We start from the raw sequence: 23,601 nt of genomic DNA on the forward strand, positions 1-23,601 counted from the left end.
TGGAGATAACCCCGAGTACAGGTCTGTAACCTCTAATTGCTGCATCTCCCTCCCTCTGTAAAATACCAAGACATTGTCCAGTGCTCTTAAAGCTCCAGACCCCAATCCCATCTCAGCATCTAAGTGTGAGCTGTAATTGCCGCGGACTACCCATGAGAGACTGTTCCTTATTTGTTCCAAGTTATAATTCCCGTTCCTGCTGAAGTAAAAGCAACTGTTATCCCCGAGACCGGTGTGGGTCATAATTCCTTCAGCTGCGGACACCGTGTGGGGGTGGATAGCAGGGAACGTTCGGCCTGGTCATTACAGATGTCTTTGGGTCCATGAAAAAATTAGACCACAATTGCATGACATCCAAGTGCGGTCTGATTTTTCACAGTGAGTCACTTATGAAAAGGTGGAAACTTTTTTTTTTTTTTTTTTTTTTCCCCCCTCTGTGTGCGAGAAAAACAGTCAGACGACCACACTCTGAACAAAGTCTGATCAAAGTAATCTTTTCGTTTTTCGATCGACTTTTTATTTATTTTTTTAATTTTTTTTTTTTCCCTTTGCCTGTACACTTCAATGGTTTAAGTTTGGCATTAAAAGTGTTCTTAGGTCTAAATTGATAAGTATACAGTCACTCTGACTGCAGACTTACGAATTCCCCAGTGCACGCATTGTGCGCTGTTAGGATTTGCTCGTTTTTGAGCCAGGATCGGCGGGGTATGTACAAGTTTATGGCGCGAGACCGGGCCCACCAAACTGGCTCTGGCAGGTTTGTGCATAACTTGTATATCACCGCCAGTCCTGACTCTGAAACCGTTTGTGCGCTGGGGGGTTTGATACGTCTTCAGTCACACAGTGTGATTGCAGACTTAGAATTTAGACCGGACAACGCCTGATTTGATCATCGGTCATGTGCCCCTAGACCTGCTATGTGTAACAAAAGCGAACAGAAGAGTGCAGCTTCAAGTCTCCTAATGAGACTATTGAAGCAAGTTAAAAAGTGTACAAAAAATGGTTTTAAAAATATTACAAAAAATTGTAAAAATATAAAACTTCAAATAGTTTTGCCCAATTCAAAATAAAACAGTAAAAAAAAAAATCAAAGATGCATATATTTAGTATCGTTCAGAAACGCCTGATGTATCAAAAGCTGAAAAGAATTAATCCGATCTGTAAACTGTGTAACGAGGAAAAAAAATTCAAAAACCCCAGAAATACGTTTTTGTGGTCCCTGCAACAGTGCAATAACAGGTGATCAAAACATCCTATCTACCCCAAATGGTATAGATAAAAATGTAAGCTTGGCGTGCAAAAAATAAGCCCTCACCAGCCTCAGATCCTGAAAAATGGAGACCCTATGGTTCTCTGAAATTAGCATCACTTTTTATTTTATTTTGTTTTTAACAAACTTTACATTTTTTTTCACCATTCAAATAATAAAAAAAAAAAAAACCTATACATGGTCGGTCAATTTTATCATTCATTGAACAAGGAAAGAAAAAAAATAATTGTGGAAGTGCATTTTTTTTTTTTTTACAATTTCACCGCTGTTGGAATTTTTTTTTTTTTTTTTTACTGTTTACCAGTATATTATATAGTAAAATCAGTGGTATTTTTTTTAATGTAGAGCTCGTCCTCCATGAAAAATAAGCCATCGCACGGCCATAGTGATGGAAAAACAAAAAAATTATGGCTCTGGGAAGAAGGGGAGCGAAAAATGAGAATGAAAAAATGGAAAATGGCCCGGGGGTGAAGAGGTTGATCTGTGACATTTGACAAATTGGTCTCCAGCTCTTCTTTTTAAATTGCACTTCCAAATGTTGGTTAAGAGGCTCTGGTATAATTTTCACTAAATCTGCCTTTAAAGCGCAACATTTGATAAATATGGCACGGCGAAGTTGCCATAAGCAAATGAAAGATTGTGTACGCCTTAGAGTAAGTTCACACTAGGTGGTTTTTTTTTTTCTGCAGAAAAATCTGATCTCTTGGAAGGAAAGAAGCTGCAGGAAAAAATGCATGTTTTGTTTTTTTTCATGCTTTTTTTTGTGCATTTTTGTTTTGCTGCTGTTCTGGCATGTTAGATGTCTCTTGTGCATTCTGAGTTTATTGTTGAAGGAAAAAAAAATCCGATTCTATAGAATTAGTTTCTGGCACAAAAAAAACCCGCTGCAAAACCTGATACCTCCGTTTTTGGTGCATCCCCTTTTTTTTTTTTTTTTTTTTTTTTTCACCAACCATTCATTTCAGTGGGTGAAAACTGCTGAAAAGACGTTGAAAGAAGCGACCTGCTTCATTGTGCAAAAAAAAATTCAAAGCACAGAAAACTGATGACAAACCATGCTGTGTGCATGAGATTTCTGAAATCTCACTTTGCTGGTACTGTAAAAGGCAGCTGAAAATCTGCATTAAAAAAAGCTGCGAAAGCACCTAGTGTGAACTTAGCCTTATGCTGTGTTTTTTTTGCTAATTATAGGCCTATATATTTGTTCTATCAGCCCCATAACTCGCTGCCCTTTTTCACACTCGAGAAGGCAAATGCCAACAAGTTCCTGTTATGTGGCAGCAAAACCTTCTGGTTTACAGTAAAATACCTGAAAGCCCAGGCTTCCCATAAAGACCATTTTCTGGCTGTGCAGATTTCATGGTTATAGAGGATGCGAGTGTATTACCTCCTTGTAAGCGGCGCTGCTTGTAAATCGATTGTGCTGATTGCAAAACTCTTATTGCTAAAATTGCAAAACCAAATTAGAATCCATGAGAACAAGTAATTTTGTGCAGATTGATTTCCACCCACATGAATGTCCTGGCTGATTCTGTGCCAGGTTACCTAAAAGGAATAAATTAAATAATTGAAATTCTCTGCTGAAGTTCTTGGCTGTGAGCAAGGAGGGCTATTTTTTTTATATTTTTTTAATTTTTAAGCTAAATTTTATTTTTAGAAAAATCTGATTAATAATGCAGACTGCTGTGCCTATGGCTGCTGTCAATCCCCTTTACCTATTGTCTTCAGTTTTGACAGACTTGTTGCTAGGGATACACTGCCTGACAGCTAGAGTTATTTATATGGGATTGTCAGGCATTGTGTCCTTAACGACCAGCGATCACCCAATGCTCTACTTTAGAAGTGCGATTCAGCAGTGCAAAGTGCAATGACAGAAGTCTGTAAACTTACCACGCGTTTCGCAGATTTCTAAATTGATCAAAATTTTGGGATGAAAACTTTTTGCTTAGCAAACTTTTAAGCGTTTTTCCACCCCGAGAAATTTTTTGGCAATCCGCGCTCAGTTTGTAATTTACACACGGCTAGGTTTCGGCTTTGTTAGCCGGGACGAGCGGTTGTCACTGCACGTATGCGATTTGGAGACGTGCAGTCAAATGCCGACTAGATTCTTATCCGCTTCTCTCGATATTTTCTCAAGAGCGTGTAAGAATCTGGTCGGCATGGGACCACAAGCTTAAAAACTAACAATTTTGTAAATTATTTGCTAAAAATTTTGCCATGGGGTGGGTTTTAAGGGTTGCTTTTTCTCCTTGTGGAGAGTGACATGTCAAGCTTGGCATTTCAAAGTGAGGAGACTTAAAAGCCATGCATGCTCCTCTGGGAAATTAAAGGGAATCTGTCACCCCTTTTTAGAGATATCATATAATGATATCATTCAATTGTGTGTCACATAACGATTCTCTTAGTACTTTTGCTCCCCCCTGACCCCGCACCTTTCATGCATAAATACCTTGTTTATATCGGTTCAGATGTAGGTAAACTGCCACGGTCCGGTCTGGTCCGATGGGCGGGGCTTATTACACTGCTCCCCCCCTCCCTGTCTTGCTCTACACAAGAAGAAATGCGTAGAGCAAGACAGGAAGGGGGGAGCAGGTGAATAAGCCCCGCCCAGTGGACCGGACAGCGGCAGTTTACATACATCTGAACCGATATAAAAAAGGTATTTATGCATGAAAGGTGCGGGGTCAGGGGGAAGCAAAAGTACTAAGAGAATCCTTATGTGACACACAATTGAATGATATCATTATATGATATCTCAAAAAAGGGTGACAGATTCCCTTTAAATATGCAAATTCTCCAGAGAAGGAGAACTCTAGTGCCACCTATTGGAAGCAGGGCAGAAAAATTCCCTTCAATTTGTTTCGTTGCTTGTACTTAATTTTAGAATTAGACCCTGTAAACAGTTACCTTCCTGTTAAGTCCAGTTTGACCACGTATTCCTACTGTCAGACCTATAGTTACAGTGGACGGCTGTAATACTTACCAGCCTTCGATCCACAGGATTCAGATTGGCACTGATCCTAACATTTTAAGAGTGCCAATTTCTTTCTTATTTTTTTTTTTTTTTAATTGATGGCCTATCGTTGGGATAGGTCAGCAATATCTGATCGTAGGGCTGCGACACTTGACAGTCCCGCCAATAAGTTGTTACTGGCCGTGGCAGCATGTTTTCAGATGCTGTCGAAACCAGTCTTGTGCCTTTTAGGTCTTTTCAAAGACCTGGTGTGATAGATTGGCCGACAATCTGTTATTGACTGGTATAATTGCTTCGGCTGACGGAGTCGATGCTGAATTGATCTGCATTTGAGAAGTCTACTGTTGGGACTAAAGAAATAAAATATTTTATAGGGGGGGAAAAGTGATGATTTGGAATGTAAACTTGTTTTCTCTTAGTCCAGTCATCAGCACAACAGATGGGGATGTTCTCTGTCTTACGAGCTAGTAAACCGGATGAAAATGTCAATTGACATCTGAACACTATATAAAGTGCCGCTATATAAAGTGCCGCTATCTTTTCCCACCTTTTTTGTATTAGAAATTTTTATTAGCAGACTGATTAAGAACATTATACGGTGGGAGCCATGTGTCGAAGAAAAGACTGAGAGAAGACCGAAATAGTCTAAATCCTCTCTTCCCCCTTGTTCCCTACTGCAACACAACACATGGGAATGTAGCAAGGAAATCCATTGGGAGGGACCTGCCGCACACATCCCAAATTGGCTGTCAGAGGCAAGCTTTTCTGTAGACCAGAGAATTATAGATTGTTAGAGTTGGAAGGGACCACCAGGGTCATCATGTCCTACCTGCTCAATGCAAGATTCACTAAACCATCTGAGATATCTGTTCAGCCTCTGTTTGAAGACTTCCATTGAAGGAGAACTCATCACCTCGCTATATCTAGTCTGGAGCTGTTCACATGTCTGTCTTTTTTTTTTTTTGTGTTTGCGAATAAAAAAAAATAAATAAAATAATCATGACCGCTTTTCCATTTTTGATCTTGAGTCACAGATCTAAAATATCCATACGAGATTATGGGTCTGTGAAAATGCAGCACACAGATGAAAGAAAAGTGTTACGAGGAGCCATAACTAGAAAAAAGGACATGGGGACCACACATCCAAAAATCAGACATCGATCTAATGCCTCAAGGCCCAGTGTCCAAGAGTGAACATGAGGTCTTTAGTTTAACATTGTGATCAGACTGTATGAAGCCCACTGCCCAGTCATGGCGAGACTCTCAGTGGGTCCCAACCTAAAAGGTGTGATGTCATGCGTCAACCACCGCCTAGGTGACATCACACCAGTAGGGGGAACGACCTAGTTCCCCACAGCACCCATGCTGTAGTGCAGAGCCCCCATGACTCCAGGCCGCACCACTCCACCCCACAGACACTCCCGCTCATCAAGTGAATAGATCTATAAAAAAAACACTTGTCACTTGTGTTGACATAATCACAAAAGCCATCATACAGCTATGTTGAAAGAAGGTTTTTTTTTGTTTTTTTTTTAAATGTGTAATCGCATTGTCTCTCATGCATCTACACACTTCATATCACAGCATAATGGAAATCCTACCTCAATGCAAATTTTCAGAATAGAGCGAGTAGCTGTAAATCCTAGGGGCGTTGGCATTAGAAAGCGTCTGTTGGATAGGGAAGCGCTTTGGGGGCTTAACCTGGACGCCTGTTGTCCTAATGGTTTAAGTCTAAAGCGGGAATTGATGCTTCATTATTACATATTCTGCTTTGTTCACATGAACTTTTCTTGTTTTCATGTTTATATACTCTTGTAATGTTTTTATTACTCACTTACGTCCTTATGGAACTAATTTATGGACTTCATTGCGCTGCTTGACAAAATACAGGATTCCAATTATGGTGGAAGATTAATCATTTATCCCCAACGCGTTTTGAAGAACTACTTCTTCCTCAGGAGAAGACAAACAACCCCTGAGGAAGAAGTAGTTCTTCGAAACGCGTTGGGCATAAATGATCTTCCACCATAATTGGAATCCTGTGTTTTGTCAAGCAGCGCAATGAAGTCCATAAATTAGTTCCATAAGAATTGTTATATCTGCGGTCGCTTGTTTGACCTTTGGACGTGCAGCAGCTGACTACTAATTGTACATGCCTGATCTCTCCTGCAATAGGTGAGTGAATTTCTTTTATATTTTTTAATATTAACCCGGATAAGACCCTATTTTTTTGTTCCTATAGTGTACTATATTGTTACTTATGTCCTGCACATTTGTATTTCCATGTGGTGTTTTTACTCGATCATGCCACTTTACCATGTGACTGACCATTTGTGTTCCATTTGGTTGAAGGTTGATTCAATCACTCTGCAATCAGCACATGTATAGCTTTGCTAAAGAACACAATGGATGTTCGAAACACACAGCCGTGTCTACACTCATGATGGAATCTATTTTTTCACCTAATACATTTTTGCAAACTTGGAAGCCAGATCTTCGCCTCCTCATTTTGATACAATCCCTGTTTTCTCTACTACAGAACTAGCAGTGCTCAGAATGCTGAGCCTTTTATAACGTCGCCCACACAAGTGATTGGCAGCTTTCTGTGTACACTGTGCGTTTACGAAAAGTTGTTAATCAGTGGTGGGGGTGGGATTGGACCATGAGGCAACAGGCACCTGCTAATTTAGTCATCTCCTGTGGATTAAACACCTGATTTTTATTGAAACAGCACCACATATCTCAGTAAGTGACACATCACTGGAATCGGGGTCCCTGCACCGAATTCACGCTGCTCTCGGATTCCATAAGAATAGTCTGCTGACAGATTCCCTTTACCTGTTTTCTTTTTAGTGTGTAGGGGGGAAATAAAAAACCTGGTAGAATTATTTGACTTTTCACCAGACTTTTTTGTTTAAAGAGAATCTGTCACCAGTAAGCAAAGACTTTTCTTACCCGATATGAAGCCGAGATATCACTCTGGCCACTAAGGCTCATAATAAACTTACATTTCCTGCTTAGAGATCATTCTGTAGTAGTCCTTATTATAGGCATCTCCATATCATGAAAAGTATTGGGCTACTCTCCTACAATTAGTTGTTGGCATATTTTTTTTTTTTTTTTTTTTTTTTACGCTTGGTCAACAATGTAAAGAACATGGAACAAGGAATGAAAAAAAAAAAAAAACATCCAGCCATAAAATAAAAACCTGTTATAAAGTAATTATTGGTGAAAAACATTGTGCATTTAGTTTCACTAATTTCTTTGCAGGTATGGTTTATTTGTAGATCTTTTGAAGAAACTTGAAGGATGTGAAGGCGGCCTGGAAAAGTTCTCAAGAAGTTATCAGTCGTTTGGTATCCATACCCAGCCCGATGGTGGGATTTATTGCAAAGAGTGGGCCCCGGGGGCTGAAGCTGTTTTCCTTACTGGGGATTTCAGTAAGTATATAAGGTTGAAGCATGAGGTTTCATGGCTGCATTATTTCTCACCTTTCCAATCTAGATCATTACTTAAAGAAAAATCTTCCAGATGTATTTAATTATCTTTCAATCTGCAGCTGCATATGTTGCTCTTTCTTTAGAGCTGTGATATCAGTTTAGTTTTATTTTTAATGTGCTGGGTTCAGTAATTGTCCTTTTCCTGCTTTCTATTAAAAAATAAATAGCAAAAAAAATAAAACAAATCTCACACTTTAATCATGAACCCTTCATAAAGTAGATGCCGTTTCCCAAATGCTGCTGCCCATGTCTACATCATTCAGAATGTAGGCATCGCAACCACTCCAAAAACAATTCTCCTCCCCCCTATTGTTTGGGGTAATTCCGTAATGTCCCTTTCTGCTCTTACTCTTGGAGGACCTGCCTGCCGCCACTTCTGACATGACTTTTTTCTTTTTCTTTACCACAATTCTGAAGTGTCCTTTTCTTAGAATTCTTGAGTTTTCCTTTTTTTCTGCCGTTCTTTCTGAATATATTGATAGCCAATTCTCACCATTGCCCTCGTCAGAGAGGCGTGTCCGTACCCAGCCTGGCTCTGTCAACACTGATTGGATAGTGTGAGTGTATGAAGGGACACGCCCTCAGCTGGTAACACCCAGGTGTCAATCTAATCCTACATTTCTATGAGGTGTAATAGAGGAATGGCACAAGATGGAGAACTAAAAATACAAATACCAAAGAATTATTATCCAGTGGGTATGGAAAATATTCAGACCCCTTTTAAATTTTTCACTCTTTCATTGCAGCCATTTGTTAAATTCAAGAGTTTTTTTTTTCTCATTAATGTACACTCTGCACCCCATCTTGACTGAAAAACCCCCCCAAAATTTAGAACATTTCTGCAAATTTATTAAAGAAATGCTGAAACATCACACGGTCATAAGCATTCAGACCCTTTGCTCAGACACTCATATTTAAGTCACATGCTGTCCATTTCCTTGTGATTCTCCTTGAGATGGTTCTACTCCTTCAATGGAGTCCAGCTGTGTTTCATTAAACTGATAGGACTTGATTTGTAAAGGCACACACCTGTCTATGTAAGACCTCACAGCTCACAGTGCATGTCATACCAAATGAGAATCATGATGTCAAAGGAACTGGCCAAGGAGCACAGAGACAGAATTGTGGCAAGGCACAGATCTGGCCAAGGTTACATAAGAATTTCTGCAGGGCTCAAGGTTCCTAAGAGTACAGTGGCCTCCATAATCCTTAAATGGAAGAAGTTTGGGACCACCAGAAGTCTTCCTAGACCTGGCCGTCCAGCCAAACTGAGCAATCGTGGGTGAAGAGCCTTTGTTAGAGAGGTAAAGAAGAACCCCAAGATCACTGTGACTGAGCTCCACAGATGCAGTAGGGAGATGGGAGAAAGTTCCACGAAGTCAGTTATCACTGCAGCCCTCCACCAGTTAGGCCTTTTTCGTAGAGTGGCCCGACGGAAACCTCTCCTCAGTGCAAGACATATGAAAGCCCACAGAGTTTGCTAAAAAACACAAGAAGGACTCCCAGACTATGAGAAATAAAATTCTCTGGTCTCATGAGACGAAGATAAAACTTCTTGGTGATAATTCTAAGAGGTATGTATGGAGAAAACCAGGCACTGCTCATCACCTGCCCAATACAATCCCAACAGTGAAACATGGTGGTGGCAGCATCATGCTATGGGGGTGTTTTTTCAGCTGCAGGGACAGGATGACTGGTTGCAATTGAATGAAACATGAATGCGGCCAAGTACAGAGATATCCTGGATGAAAACCTCTTCCAGAGTGCTCTGGACCTCAGACTTGGCCGAAGGTTAACCTTCCAACAAGACAATGACCCTAAGCACACAGCTAAAATAACAAAGGAGTGGCTTGAGAACAACTCTGTCACCATTCTTGACTGGCCCAGCCAGAGCCCTGACCTAAACCCAATTGAGCATCTCTGGAGAGACCTGAAAATGGCTGTCCACCAACATTCACTATCCAACCTGACGGAAGTGGAGAGAATCTGCAATCCGGGTGTGAAAAACTTGTTGCATCATTCCCAAGAAGACCCATGGCTGTACTAGCTCAAAAGGGTGCTTCTACTCAATACTGAGCAAAGGGTCTGAATACTTATCACCATGTGATACTTCAGTTTTTCTTTTTAAATTAATTTGCAAAAATTTCTACCTTTCTTTTTTTTCCCCATCAAGATGGGATGCAAAGTGTACATTAATGAGGAAAAAAATGAACTTTTTTGAATTTACCAAATGGCTGCAATGAAACAGTGAAAAATGTAAAGGGGTCTGAATGCTTTCCGTACCGACTGTATTATGGGAAATACTGTTACGGTACATTAAAATAGATACCGTATTTTGCGGATTAAAAGATGCACCACAAATTTTGAGGAGAAAAATAGGAAATTAAACTTTTTTTTTAATAAAATAGTGGTGCCTCTTATAATCCATGCGTTTAATTGCTTACTGGGGGTGGTAGTTGCGGTGAAGCGGGTCCCAGGGTCGCTCCTGGAGGAGGCAAGAGGGCGCGTTGCTGCAGGATGGGATGAGGGGATGTTCCGATGTGCGTTGCTGCGTTTGAATGTCTGTGTTGCAGGGGGCTCCGCCAGAATTTTTTTTGAAAGCCCGGAGACCCCCCCGCACATTACTGTGATGCAGTGGCCTCCGGGGGCGGCGCATGCTCAGCTTGAGATCTCGGGAACGAGATCATAGTAATTGATATGCGGTGGGCTCCGGACTTTCACAAAATACCGGCTGAGCCACCCCCCCCCCCCCCGCATCACAGAGCACCGCAGCCATTTTCACCCACAGCGGCGCACAACGGAACATCCCCCTCCCCATCCCGGCCTGCAGCAACGTGCCACTCTTTCCTCCTCGAGCAGTGACCCCGGGACTCTGCTCCACCGTGGACGATAAGGTATATCTGCATTATAAGATGCACCCCCACCCCCAAATTTAGGGGGAGCAAAGTGCTTCTTATAATCCACAGAAAACGGTATATCAGGCCGACAGGTCCCTTCTAACTAAAGAACATTTGTACATGTGTAACACATAGGTACTGTCACACTAAGCTATAACTTGTGACGTTGTAGCGATATTGCTAGCGATATCGCTATGTCTGATACTTACCTACGACCCACTTCCCCGCTGGTTATCGCTGATCGCGCAAGAACGTTCAGGACCGCTTCTCGTCGTCAGTTTCCTGCGGCGCTTCCTGTGGAGAGACGAGCGACGAGCGTGGAGCCGGGCGGGAGGACGCAGGATCGCCTAGTGTGACAGGTAAGTAGCGACCCCCGTCCCCAGCGATGTCGCTGGTGAGATCTGCCTGTGTGGCAGCTCACTAGCGACCACTTGGCGATGTACCAGTGATCCTGACTGCGTCATATCTCTGGTCGGGATCGCTGGTACATCGCTAAGTGTGACAGTACCTTAAGCAGACTAGAAAGTGACACATCGTTGGAATCGGGGTCTTTGTCCCTACTTTATGCGGCTCTCAGATTAGGTGTCAAAAACCTGGTAACAGATTACTGTGGTTTTGGTGTAATCACCGATTTTATCAGCAGCAGATTATCACAAGATGGACTAGTTCCTCCTCATGATCTCTGTATAACCCCACCCCCACCACTGAGTGGCTGCTTTGTGTATATTGTACATGGGCAGAAAGCAGACAATCAGTGGTGTGAGTGGGGTAAAGGTACTGTCACACTAAGAGATATCGCTAGCAGTATCGCTATAACTTGTGACGTTATAGCGATATTGCTAGCGATATCGCTGTGTCTGATACCTACAACCCGCTCCCCCGCTGCTTATCGCTGATCGTGCGAGAACGTCCAGGACTATTTCTCGTCATCAGCTTCCTGCTGGGCTTCCTGTGGAGAGACGAGCGACGCGTGGAGCCGGGCGGGAGGACGCAGGATCGCCTGGTGTGACAGGTAAGTAGCGACCCCCGTCCCCAGCGATGTCGCTAGTGAGATCTGCCTGTGTGGCAGCTCACTAGCGACCACTTAGCGATGCACCAGCGATCCTGACCGGGTCATATCGCTGATCGGGATCGCTGGTGCATCGCTAAGGCCTCTTTCACACTTCAGTTTTTTGTGTCAGTTAAAATCCGCCAAAAAGGCGGAAAAGCTGATCCGTTCCTAACTAATGTGAACGGATGCCACAGGATCCGTTTTTTGACGGATCCTCAGAATGAAGAATTTTAAAGGAACGAGAGAGAGAGAGAGAGAGAGAGAGAGAGAGAGAGAGAGAGAGAATTATTTTTTCCTCCGCCAGAAAGGATTTCAGGGTGAATTTTCTCCCTGAGTTCCTTTCTCCGGGCATGCGCAATGGATAATGCGGATCCAACAACAAAAAAAACGTTGCAAGGTCCGTCCAGGCATGCCGGCGGACGAAAAATATTTGGCGGATCCTCACAAAAACGGATCCAACGGATGGCCATCCGTCAAGATCCGCCAGTAATGCAACTCATTGGGGAAAAAAACTGATCCACAAAAAAAAAATGGCGGATCCATTTTTTTCACAACCTGGCGGATTTTGACTGATGGTCAAAAACGGAAGTGTGAAAGAGGCCTAAGTGTGACAGTACCTTTATACACACCTCAGCATTCAGAGAACTAGTAAATCTGCAGCAGATAAAACAAGGATTGTATCAAAGTGACAACAAGCGGCTCAGTAAGTGACACATCGCTGGAATCAGGGTTTCTACCATTGCATTATGCTGCCCTCACATGGGGTAACAAAACCTGCTGACAGATTAACTTTACTGGGGACCTTTATATTTTGTCTAGAATATGACTGTGACGGGACAAGTACTCTATGCATATATGGTATCATTCTACTCAGGAAAATTCAAGGAAATCATTGTGTAAAATTTCCTAGATATATAAAATGAAGTGGAAACTGTGAAGAAAATGTTTGTTGTTTTTTTTTTTTTTTAAATATTTTAGCAAGTCAAAGGACATTAGTTGCATAAAAATCTTTATTATTTTATGCCATAGTCCAAAATTTTTTATTTGTTTTGGTTTTGAAATGGTTAAAACAGGAAATGGAACCAAAAATAATCCGCATTATTTCATGTTTGCTTCAATGTTTTGTATCCTAATTGGTGGCTTTATTCAAGATGCTATATGAAAAATATATGGGATAAAGCAACAAAAGCTCCCAGGAAAATAAAATTATGATTCTAAAAACCTGAGGCTGAATAATACATTCAAGTATATGAAATTCAGATATACAAATTTCTTTATTAGTCAAAGAGTTCTCAACGTTTCGACTAATCAAGCCTTTGTCAAGGGTTTTTATCTAAATAAAATACAACCATAATGCAAGATTGAGGCTAGTTTCACACTAGCGTTTTGGAGCGCAGCAACGGCCTGCGCACGGCCGCCACTAAGCCCCGCCCCCTGCCGCGCCCACCGGTAGCTCCGCCCACCGGCGCATGACGCTGCATTCGCCCTGCGTCCCCTATCTTTATCACAGGGGGCGCAGGTCGTGCGCAGTATGCGTTTGGCGGCGCATGCGTCCTTTTGACGGTGTGCCAAACGCAACCTGCTGCATTTTGGTTGCGTCGGCGCACCGTCAAAAAGGCGCATGCGCCGCCAAACGCATACTGCGCACGGCCTGCGCCCCCTCTGATAAAGATAGGGGGCGCATGCAGCGTCATGCGCCGGTGGGCGGAGCTACCGGCGGGGCGCGGCAGGGGCGGGGCTTAGCGGCGGCCGTGCGCAGGCCGTCGCTGCGCTCCAAAACGCTAGTGTGAAACTAGCCTAAGACATCTTGTCTACCAAAAATATACAAAAATAAACAACAAATCAATCTAGTATCACTGACATATGTATCAAATATCCAAAACATAAAAGGAGAAAAAAGACATATCATATGTTGAAAAAAAGAAAGAAAGATTGCTTTTTTTTGTAATTTTTTCTTTTTTTTTTTTTTTTCTATTTCTGCCCTTTTGTTCCAGTTTTACTTTTTTTTTTTTTTGTTGAATGTACAAATCTATTCATGAGGAACAAAATTAGGGGGGGAAAAAAAGCCCAGTGATCCTGTCTGACATTGGGTTCGTTCCTTAATAATCCAATGAACCATATTTCATCTATTTTTGTTTGCGTTCGTACAGTAATGTGGATTTCGGTTCAACGGAGACTGAATCTGATTTATGATGAAAGTGAAACGCGCAGCACAATTATTGTTTTAAACTAATCTGTTAGACAATGCGGTCTAGAAAATTAGAATTGAGAGAACTCGTTCTGAATCACAACCGTGTTTGGTAGACTGGAATAAATCGAGTCTCTGAGACATTAGACACGTTCTCCTTGCAGTTGGCATCTGAAGGACCCTCCTGGGTGCCATTGTCTTTAATTTCCAACTTTGGTCTTAGTTAAATTGTAATACTCATTATAATTCGAGATATGTGTTGCAGAATGTTATACCGAAGGGATAAACGGTGAAGTGAGTGACAGATTATCAGAACGGAGAGCTTTATCACCAGGGCAGTGAGAGCTTTAGATTGTAACTTTTAAATTAGTATGTGTGTCTGTGTGTGTAATTATATACAGTCCTCAATATTAAAATTGCACCACTAAGATGGAAAAGTCACAGTTATGGAAATCACAGGATGAATAGACAAGCCCCCGATGTAACCTGAAAGAGAAGAAAAAGGAGTTATATTAAACTCACCCAGGGACGGTCCTGGTCCGGTCCGGAGGGTGTCGCCATCCGGTCCGGCGCCTCCCATCTTGTAGCGATGACCTGCTCTTCTTTGCTTCCCGTCACGATAGAGGTCCAGCGCCTGCGCACTGCAGTACTCTGCTCTGCCCTCAACAGGGCAGAGCAGTATGCCTGCGCCAGAGCCGCGACAGGAAGCAAAGAAGAGGACATCCCTGCATAAAGATGGGAGGCAACGGACCGGACTGTGACACCCTCCGGACCTGACCAGGACCGCCCCCGGTGAGTATAATCTAACTTGTTTTTCTTCTCTTTCAGGTTATATCGGGGGCTTATCTACATCATTCTGTAATGCTGTAGAAAAGCCCCTGATGGCGGTGCCTGCAGCTTATAGACAAAAAAATAAAAATAGGTGACAGATTCCATTTAAGGGTCTTACAGGGGCTTTTAATTTGGTTGTCCCACAAACCAAATACATTTTTATCAAAAGATCTCAAAAATAACAAAGTTCACAATTGGATGTATAAAAACAAATAAGAAACAAACAATATTCCTTCTTTGCTGAGGTAATCTTATAAACCAGCTGGGTACTGTGTAATGTCTGTGTCTGACCATACAGGAACATGGTCTGATCATACCACAGCTAGGGGCTGGGGAGGATGGAAAAGAGAGGATACAGACTGGAGAGCATGGGATCGCAGATGCTGCTTTCTGAAAGAACACCTTTCCCTGCCTGTTCTATCACTAGAGTGAGTCTCTGCCACTTTTTCAACCGTCTGAGGTCATCATAAATCAAGCCAGTGAGTAGAAACTCCAGCGGCCGCTGAGCTTATATGTCACTGACCTCTCCACAGATCCCTGCTGGTCAGATGTTTTTTTTCACGTGACTGTTGTCAACAGTGGTTAGTTAATGAATGGACAGAACCTCATCACTACCGGACTGCAGTTAGACTACTCTATTATTTAACCCGGGGTCACACTTGCGAGTCTGATGCAAGAAACTCGCACATCAATACCCGGTAGCACTCGGGACCGGAGTATGAGGCTGCATGTATTTCTGTGCAGCCGCCCACTCCGGTCCCGAGTGCCGGCGGCAGTGCCGGGTAGTTTCTTGCATCCCACTTGCAAGTGTGACCCCGGCCTAATAGCAATTTTTCGTGTTGGACAATATAAACACGCTTCAGACTATGTTCACACAAAAATTTTTTTATTAGGTTTTAGAGTAGAAACACTCAAATCAAAACCCATTATTTTTTAACTCCTCATGGTTTTTGGCTGTTTTTGTTCCAGAAACCCTTGAGCATCAACAACACTTACCGCAAGTGTGGTCATACTCTAAAATTTTCAATCCAATTGTAGGTCCTACTTCCTTCCCCTTTGCATTCTACATATGCTTTGTCTTGCGTTTTAGCGTTTTCCAGCAGTTTTAATATGGTTATATTTCTTGTATAAAGTACAGTCTTATGAAGAATACTTTTTTTGGAAATTATTTTCCTCATTTCATTTAGAAAAAAAAAAAAACCCCAAACCTGAACTGTCAGCCCTTTATCTCTGCGTTGTGGGGCAGCCGAGATGTTTCCTGCAGGGAACCTATCACATTTACTCTGAAGCCTGCTGGGGCAGCGGTACAATTGATGCTGCTTGTACATTTTCTACCTATTGCATATAGATTATTGTTCCCTGTACCGTTCCCCTAGTCGCTGTGGGTAGCTTTCTATTTGTCTGGAACAGAGGAATTTAAATCTCGGAGCCCGTACGCTTGTCTCTTGCCTCAAGCTAAAATATGGATGGCAATCTTTCAACATAAATATGGTGGAATAGAAAACAATAAGCAGAAAGGTGTCGTTTTATAATACGAAGTATCACTTGTGTGGACGTGCGCTTATACCCGTGTGTATATACAAATGCACAGCGAGCGATGGCAGATGAGGGCTACGGATCACGCCTGTGTGCATCGCTGCCGTCTATCGGATCGATGACTATATTTTTACACACAGCGACATTTAATTTACCGTATGGCTATGCAGTACCTTTTGGGAGATACTACTTTTAAGGGGGTTTTAAAAAAAATTTTTCTCAGTCCACCAAAGCTAATTTAAAATAAAAAATACTTATGACTTCATTGAAATAGTAGATAATAATTCTGGCACGTTTCGTGTAGCTGCCTCTTGGGCTATGTTCACACGTTGCGTTTTTGCTGCGTATTTTTTTTTTTTTTTGCTTTAATGCAAACTTTAAGCTGTGTTTTACAATACCAGCAACAGCTGAGATTTCACAAATCTTATACACACGTGTTTTTATTATATATTTTTGTTTCCTGCCTGATTTTGAAAACTTTGCACTTTTTTTTAAAAACTGCAGCATGTCACTTCCTTCAGCGTTTCTTCAGCTTTTTTTTTCACCCATGGAAAGCAATGAGTAATTGCGAAAACACATCAAAGAAGTCAGGTATCAGGTTTCGATGCGTCTTTTGTGCAAAAATCTTAAAGTTGTCTCTTGTGCATTATGTTAAAGTTTGCTGTCCCCCGCAACAAAAAATCATGGTACAACAAAAACGCAGCAAAACCTGTTCTTTGTCAGAAACTTTTTTTTTTTTTTTTTTACTGTCGAGAGCAGATTCTGCAAGCAGGAAAAAAAACGCCGCAAAAAAGCAACTTGAAAACATGCTGATAGTCTAGTGCCCCCCCTAAAAAAACAAAAAAATGTAATGCAACTTCCTTTTAAGATTTTTTTGTACCAAAAATGCAGCAAAACCCCATACCTGCATTTTTTTTTTTTTCCCTTCCCCATGACCGCACCGCACATGAGAGAAGGCATCCGCCCCCAGGAACAGGAAACCTGTAGCAGAGATAAAAGAAGGGGGTGACACCTCTCTCCTCAGTTTTGGTTTCCTGTTCCTGCAGGTGGATGCCTGTGGCAGGCCTACATACCTCCAGGGGGGGATTCCCCTCTAATGTAATCCGGTCAGGAGGCCGAGGTCCGTATGAGGGGAAAGGCAGTATTAGGCTGGGGTCACACTGGCGAGGAATACGGTCGAGTGAGAGGCGCTAAAAGCACGCATTACACACAGACCAATGATTCTCTATGGGGTCACTCGCACCAGCCGTATATTTCTCATCCGTATTCTACGGTCCGTGCCAATCGCAGCATGCTGCGATTGTCAGCGTACTACGGCCGTAATACGCCAATGCAAGTCTATGGGTGCGCAAAAAATACGGATTACACACCGACCACACGTGTGACTTGCGAGAAATATGCACCTGGTGTCTTTTAGCAAAGCCGGCAATTCAGTGCACGATACAGTAAACTCACACTGACAGGTTTTATAAAGAAACGAAAGAATAGATATAGACACATAGAATACCTGTGTGTATATATATATATATATATATATATATGTGTATATATATATATATATATATATACTGTGTATGTATGTGTGTGTGTGTGTGTGTGTATATATATATATATATATATATATATATATATATATGCATTCTATGTGTCTATATCTATTATTTCGTTTCTGTTAGAAACCCTGTCATAGGGCTCCATTATATGTCCATTTTGCAAGCCTGCAAGAAAATCTCGCCATACGTTTGCCATACGGATGCTTACATGCGCAAAATACGCGATCACACCTTGATTATGGATGACATACGGAGCACTGTTTAGGGGTCATTCATCCGTATTACGCCTGTAAAATACTTACCGTATTTTGCGTCGGTTAGTGTGACCTCCGGCCTCAGAGATACTAACCAGATTAGGCTGGATGATAAACTTAAAAAAATCAAGGATAGTTCCGGGCCAGAGACAAGAATTCCTCGGAATTCAATTAGATTCAGTCAAACAACAATGTGTCCTCCTAGTAAGGAAGATTCCGACCATTCATCAAAAAATACAACAAATACAACCTGGTCAGGCCATATCGGTAAGAGGGGCGATGTCACTTCTAGGTACCTTAACAGCGACCATCCCGGCGGTCCAGTGGGCACAAAGCCACAAAAGAGAATTACAGTGGCAGATCTTGGCCGATCAGAAAAAAGACCCTTGCAACTTAAATCAGAAGGTAATTTTGTCACCACAAGTTCAGGACTTGTTAAAATGGTGGTTAAGCAACAAAAACTTAAGCAGGGCAGTACCCTGGTCTGTAAAGAACCCGATGGTGCTAACCACGGACGCAAGTCCGTTAGGTTGGGTGGCACACCTAGTGGACCGGATTCTACAGGGCCAATGGGAACCCTCAATGAGTACAGCATCCTCCAATTTAAAAGAATTGGCAGCTGTAACGCAAGCATTTCTTCAGGTAAAAAAAGAAATCCAAGGCAAACATGTTGCAGTTTTATCCGACAACAGTACGGCCATAGCCTACATAAACCGACAAGGGGGTTCACGGTCAACATTTCTGATGGCAGAAGCCAAAAAATTATTCATGTGGGCAGAAAACAATCTTTTGTCCCTGACTGGGACACATTTGAAAGGGACAGACAATCTTCTGGCTGACTTCTTAAGCCGGCATGTATTACACCAGGGGGAATGGTCCCTAAATCTAGAGATATTTGGGAAGGTCTGTGCCATCTGGGGCACACCAGAAGTGGACCTGTTTGCCACAAGAAAGAATCGGAAAGTAAACAGGTTCTACTCTCTAAACCCAAGAGAACACCCAGAAGGGGTGAATGCACTGCTACACCGCTGGGAATTTCGCCTAGCTTATACATTTCCATTAATCCCAGAAGTCCTGAAAAAGACTCGGGAAGACAAGGCACGAGTAGTCCTTATCGTGCCCTTCTGGCCAAAAAGGGCATGGTTCACATGGCTCAGACGCATGTCTATCTCGGACCCATGGATCTTCCCGGATATCCCGAATCTACTTCACCAGGGCCCAGTACTACATCCTCAAGTGCACAGACATGGAACGAAGGATTCTCAGGCCCCTTGGTGACCACCCTGCTCGCTAGCAGAAAAAAGGTAACCTCAGTCAAGTACCGTTCCTGGAGTTCTCAGGCTGACAGTTATCCGAAACGAGCCAGGAAGTTCCAATAAAGGAGATCCTGGAATTTCTCCAAAAAGGGCTAGAAAGAGGGTTGTCCACGAGCACCCTAAAGGTGCAAGTATCTGCCCTGGGTGCGTTGTTTGACCAAAAACTTGCCGATCACCCTTGGGTCTACAGGTTCATTCGAGCCTCCTTCACAACCAGACCCTCGAAATTACTGACTAAGGTAGCTCCCTGGGATCTAAATTTAGTATTAAATGCCCTAACATCTCCTTTCGAGCCTATTACTTCCTTTTCGGTAAAGGCATTAACATTGAAAACAGTACTCCTGGTTGCCCTGACTTCAGCTCAACATGTCTGCGAGCTGCACGCTATCTCTGTAAATCCCCCATACACTACCTTTCTGGATGACAGAGTAATCATAAAAACTGACCTTCCTCCCAAAGGTCAATTCCAAATGTCACAGGGACCAGGAAATAATTTTGCCCTTGTTTTGTGCCAACCCAAAATCCCAGGGAGAGCAAACCTTTCATGCTTGGCTGTCAGACGTTGCCTACTCCAATATATAGAGGTCTCAAAATCATGGCGACAGTCTTCAGCCCTTTTTGTCTCCTTCCAGGGGATAAACAGGGGAATAAAGGCTTCAAAATCAACCATTGCACGATGGCTACGTATGGCTATTTCACTGGCTTACTCTTCCTCAGGTCAGACTCCCCCACTGGGTGTAACGGCTCGCTCTACAAGGGCCAGAGCCACATCCTGGGCTGAAAGGGCAAATGCATCTGTGGAACAGATTTGCAGAGCAGCAGTATGGTCTTTACCATCTACTTTTTTCCGTCACTATAGGTTAGATCTAGGGATCTCGAATCTTGCCTTTGGGAGAAAGGTGTTATCTGCTGTTGTCCCACCCTAAGAGTCCCTTCTATTTCTTCCTCTCATGCTCGGTGCTGTCATGGAGAAAGGAAAAAATGATGATTACTTACTGGTAATTTGACTTTCCAGGGCCATGACAGCACCGCATGGATTCCTGCCCTATCTTGGGGATGGTTGTGTGATGCACAAATATATGTATATATGAGAAAAATATGTATAGAAATATATAATATATTAAAAGAAGGTGGATATGAGTGACTTAATCAAATACATGTCAACTAATAAGGCGGTTACCTTGCATACTCTGAAACAAACTGAGGAGAGAGGTGCCGCTCTCTTCTTTTATCTCTTTCCTGTTCCTGGGGGCGGATGCCTTTTCTCATGTGCGGTGCTGTCATGGCTCTGGAAAATCAAATTACCGGTAAGTAATTATCATTTTTTTTTTGCACTTACTCATTGCTTTCTGGGAGTGAAAGAAAGCTGAAAGAAGTGGTTGTGCTGCAGTTTGCAAAAAAGCAGCAGTTTTCCAAATCTGTCATAAAAAAAAAAAAGTGGTTGCCTGAGATTTTTGAAAACTCATAGCTTTTGCATAAAAAAAAGCAGCAAAAAAACCGCAACGCGTTTAACATACAGTAGCCTTAATTGTAGATATAGTTTAAAAAAAGAACAAAACTACTTGTATAAAAATGCATAAAGCCCACCAATTAGCTGACCTCACACCTTGGCAGGGGCGTTCCACTAGTACGGTATTAATGACCTCTTAGGTCATCAACAACATATCTAAGCATAACCCTATCACTAGGATAGCGCCTCAATATCGGACCACGGGGGGATCCCACATCTGAGACCCCCCATGATCAGCTGTCATCACCTCCAACAGTGGCTGGATATAAACTGTGTAAGGCGCAGAACGCCATGGCTTTGCCAGTGGCAGATCAGCTCCTATTCAGATGGGAGTCCAGGTGTGGGACCCCCCAGGATCTGATACAATCTTCCCTAACATTGGCTCTGCAATATTACAGAAGTGGAAGACCCTTTTAACACACAAAATCAAGAAAGAAAAATAATCCACTGGCCGCCAACGTCTCGTGCTGGTTGTCTAGTTTCCTACATTTGCGGAAGACTGAGGCTTTTGGTGTCATTCTGCTTAAGCAGACGGCTCCTAACTTTCCATACTCCTAGGGATGTTACGTTGTTGTAAGTTTTATAAAATCACAGTTTTAGCTGTGGGAGATTATCACTAGAGGACTAGTAAACCTGCTGCCATATTGTCTCAATGTTCATGAGCCCTTTATAATCCCACCCCAATACTCACTGGTAACTTTCTGCCTATGCACAGTGTACACGGAAAACTGCTAATCAGTGGTCAGGGTTACAGAGCTCAGCACTCAAAGAACTGGTAGCTATAAAAATGTAATCCAAAGCAGCAACCAGTAATGGAAGTGACACATTGCTGGAATAAGGGTCTCTGTCTCTATAGCATTTTGTTCTCCGGTGGGGTAGTATTAAAAAAAAATCCTTTTTAATATACTTGCACTTTTCTTTGAGTCTTTAAAGATGACCTATCAGCATTACTTATGTTGCTCATCTTAGTAAATAATGAAAAGTCCTTTTCTGTATAGCCATAATTTTTTTTAACATCATATAAAGATGAAATTTGGAACAAAAAAAGTTGTGGTGTTTTTTGTTTTTGTTTTTTTTTTTTTTTTACTTGTTTATCCCCAGTGTTCTAATGACACATGACAGTTTCAAAGTTGGATGAAACCCCGTCAGCAGGAGCGCGCACACAGGGGCTAAATTAATAATCAATATTCTTTTAGCCCCTGTTTTTTGTGCTCCTGCTGAAGGGGGTTCATCCAACTTTGCACCTCCTTTCCTCGTCTGAGGCACCCGGCTGGAGCTGCATTACATCACCCAAAACTGAGCTTGGCTGGCGCTCCCAAGTGACAGTCCTAGCTTGTTTGAACAGGATGGTTTCAGGCCTTGCCCTGGGCGGAGGACTCAACCACCTTCTGCTCATGCACAGGTCGGGCTACGTTCACACTTCTATTTTGACTTTCTTTTTTGTCCTGTTTAGAGGAACCCACAAAGGAATATTATTAAAAAATGGATTGGTTGTGTAACTGATGCAAACAAAAGCGGTGGTAAGCCATATCTATCTATCTATCTATCTATCTATCTATCTATTTTTGTCAATTTTCATAACATAAGAAAAGGTGCATCATGCAGAACTTTCTCTTCCGTTCTGTAGACTGACAGGTATCTGAACTCGTATAGAACCCATAATAATCACTGGGATCCATTTTCTGCTGTTTGCACCAGTTATGTAACCAACCAGTTTTAATACATTTGTCTGTTTGTCAAAACAAAAATGTACAACCAGCGTGTGGTGAACATGGGGGATATAATTTGTCTGTGCAGACAAGAGTCCGACTTACTGCCGCCACAACAGGCAGCTTGCATTGGCCATATAATTGTGAGCTGATATGATAGTTGATGGAAAGTGTGGTGGGAACAGTTTTATATGGGTGAATTCTTGTGACTGGAGTTGGATGTGCAGTACTCGACCGCGGCCACTATACAGTCAATGGAGCTGTGCTGCGCAGCTCCGTAACTGAGCAATTCCGAGAAGCCGCCAACAGCAGGAACAGCTGAACTTCAGAGGTGCCTGGTGTTGTACCCCACTGATCAGACATTACTGTCTGATCTTAGGGATAGGCCATCAATGTTTAAGTCCCGTACAAGCCTTTTAAGCACCCAAATATTTTGGCTAGCTACCCTTCAAACAACTAGCTAATTGTTAGGAGTACCCATTCTGATGAACACTTTTGTGTTCTCGGAGATGTGCTGCCAGATATCTCGGTGGCTTCTTTCTAGAGAACTAAAAGATCGACAGTCCAAAATTGAACATGCCAGATCCTTATTTCATCCAACATAATCTTCCTGGTGGCCGTCATAAACGATACTGTTATTAAACCCATCAATAATATCTGTGTATGGAGGCCTTGTATCTCCACTCTATTAGATCCTAACTTATAAAAGAAACAATCTCTTGACTAAAGCTCCTGGCAATAAAGGTTAGTTCATAGTATGGTAATAGAGCAATGGTGTAATGGTTTTATTACAGTTGTGTAGATTTGTGTTCTACATAACCAAGCTTGGATCTCTGGTGGCCCAGGTTCAGTTGAGTATAGCCAAAGTGGACCTGAAGGACACCTGCACATGGTCGTATTTGTGATCCACATTCCAGCCACAGATTGGTACCACTCCAGAAATAATTTTGTCTTTTGTTAAAGAGGTTGTCCACTACTTTATCGTTGATGACCTATCCTAAAGCTGGAGTCA

At 42.3% G+C, this 23,601-nt stretch overlaps 1 protein-coding gene across 2 annotated transcripts in view; it reads left to right on the forward strand.

Moving 5' to 3' along the window:
• Positions 1-23,601, forward strand: part of GBE1 (1,4-alpha-glucan branching enzyme 1) — a 237,574-nt gene that overhangs the window by 46,573 nt on the left and 167,400 nt on the right. For both annotated transcript variants that reach the window (XM_073584450.1, XM_073584449.1), the window contains exon 3: positions 7,515-7,684. In XM_073584450.1, the coding sequence (XP_073440551.1) occupies positions 7,515-7,684 (170 nt within the window). The remainder of the gene's footprint in view (positions 1-7,514; positions 7,685-23,601) is intronic.

Source organism: Dendrobates tinctorius, unplaced genomic scaffold, assembly GCF_039654945.1.
Source record: "Dendrobates tinctorius isolate UK_male_01 unplaced genomic scaffold, ASM3965494v1 ptg000084l, whole genome shotgun sequence".
Classification (NCBI taxonomy): Eukaryota; Metazoa; Chordata; class Amphibia; order Anura; family Dendrobatidae; genus Dendrobates; species Dendrobates tinctorius.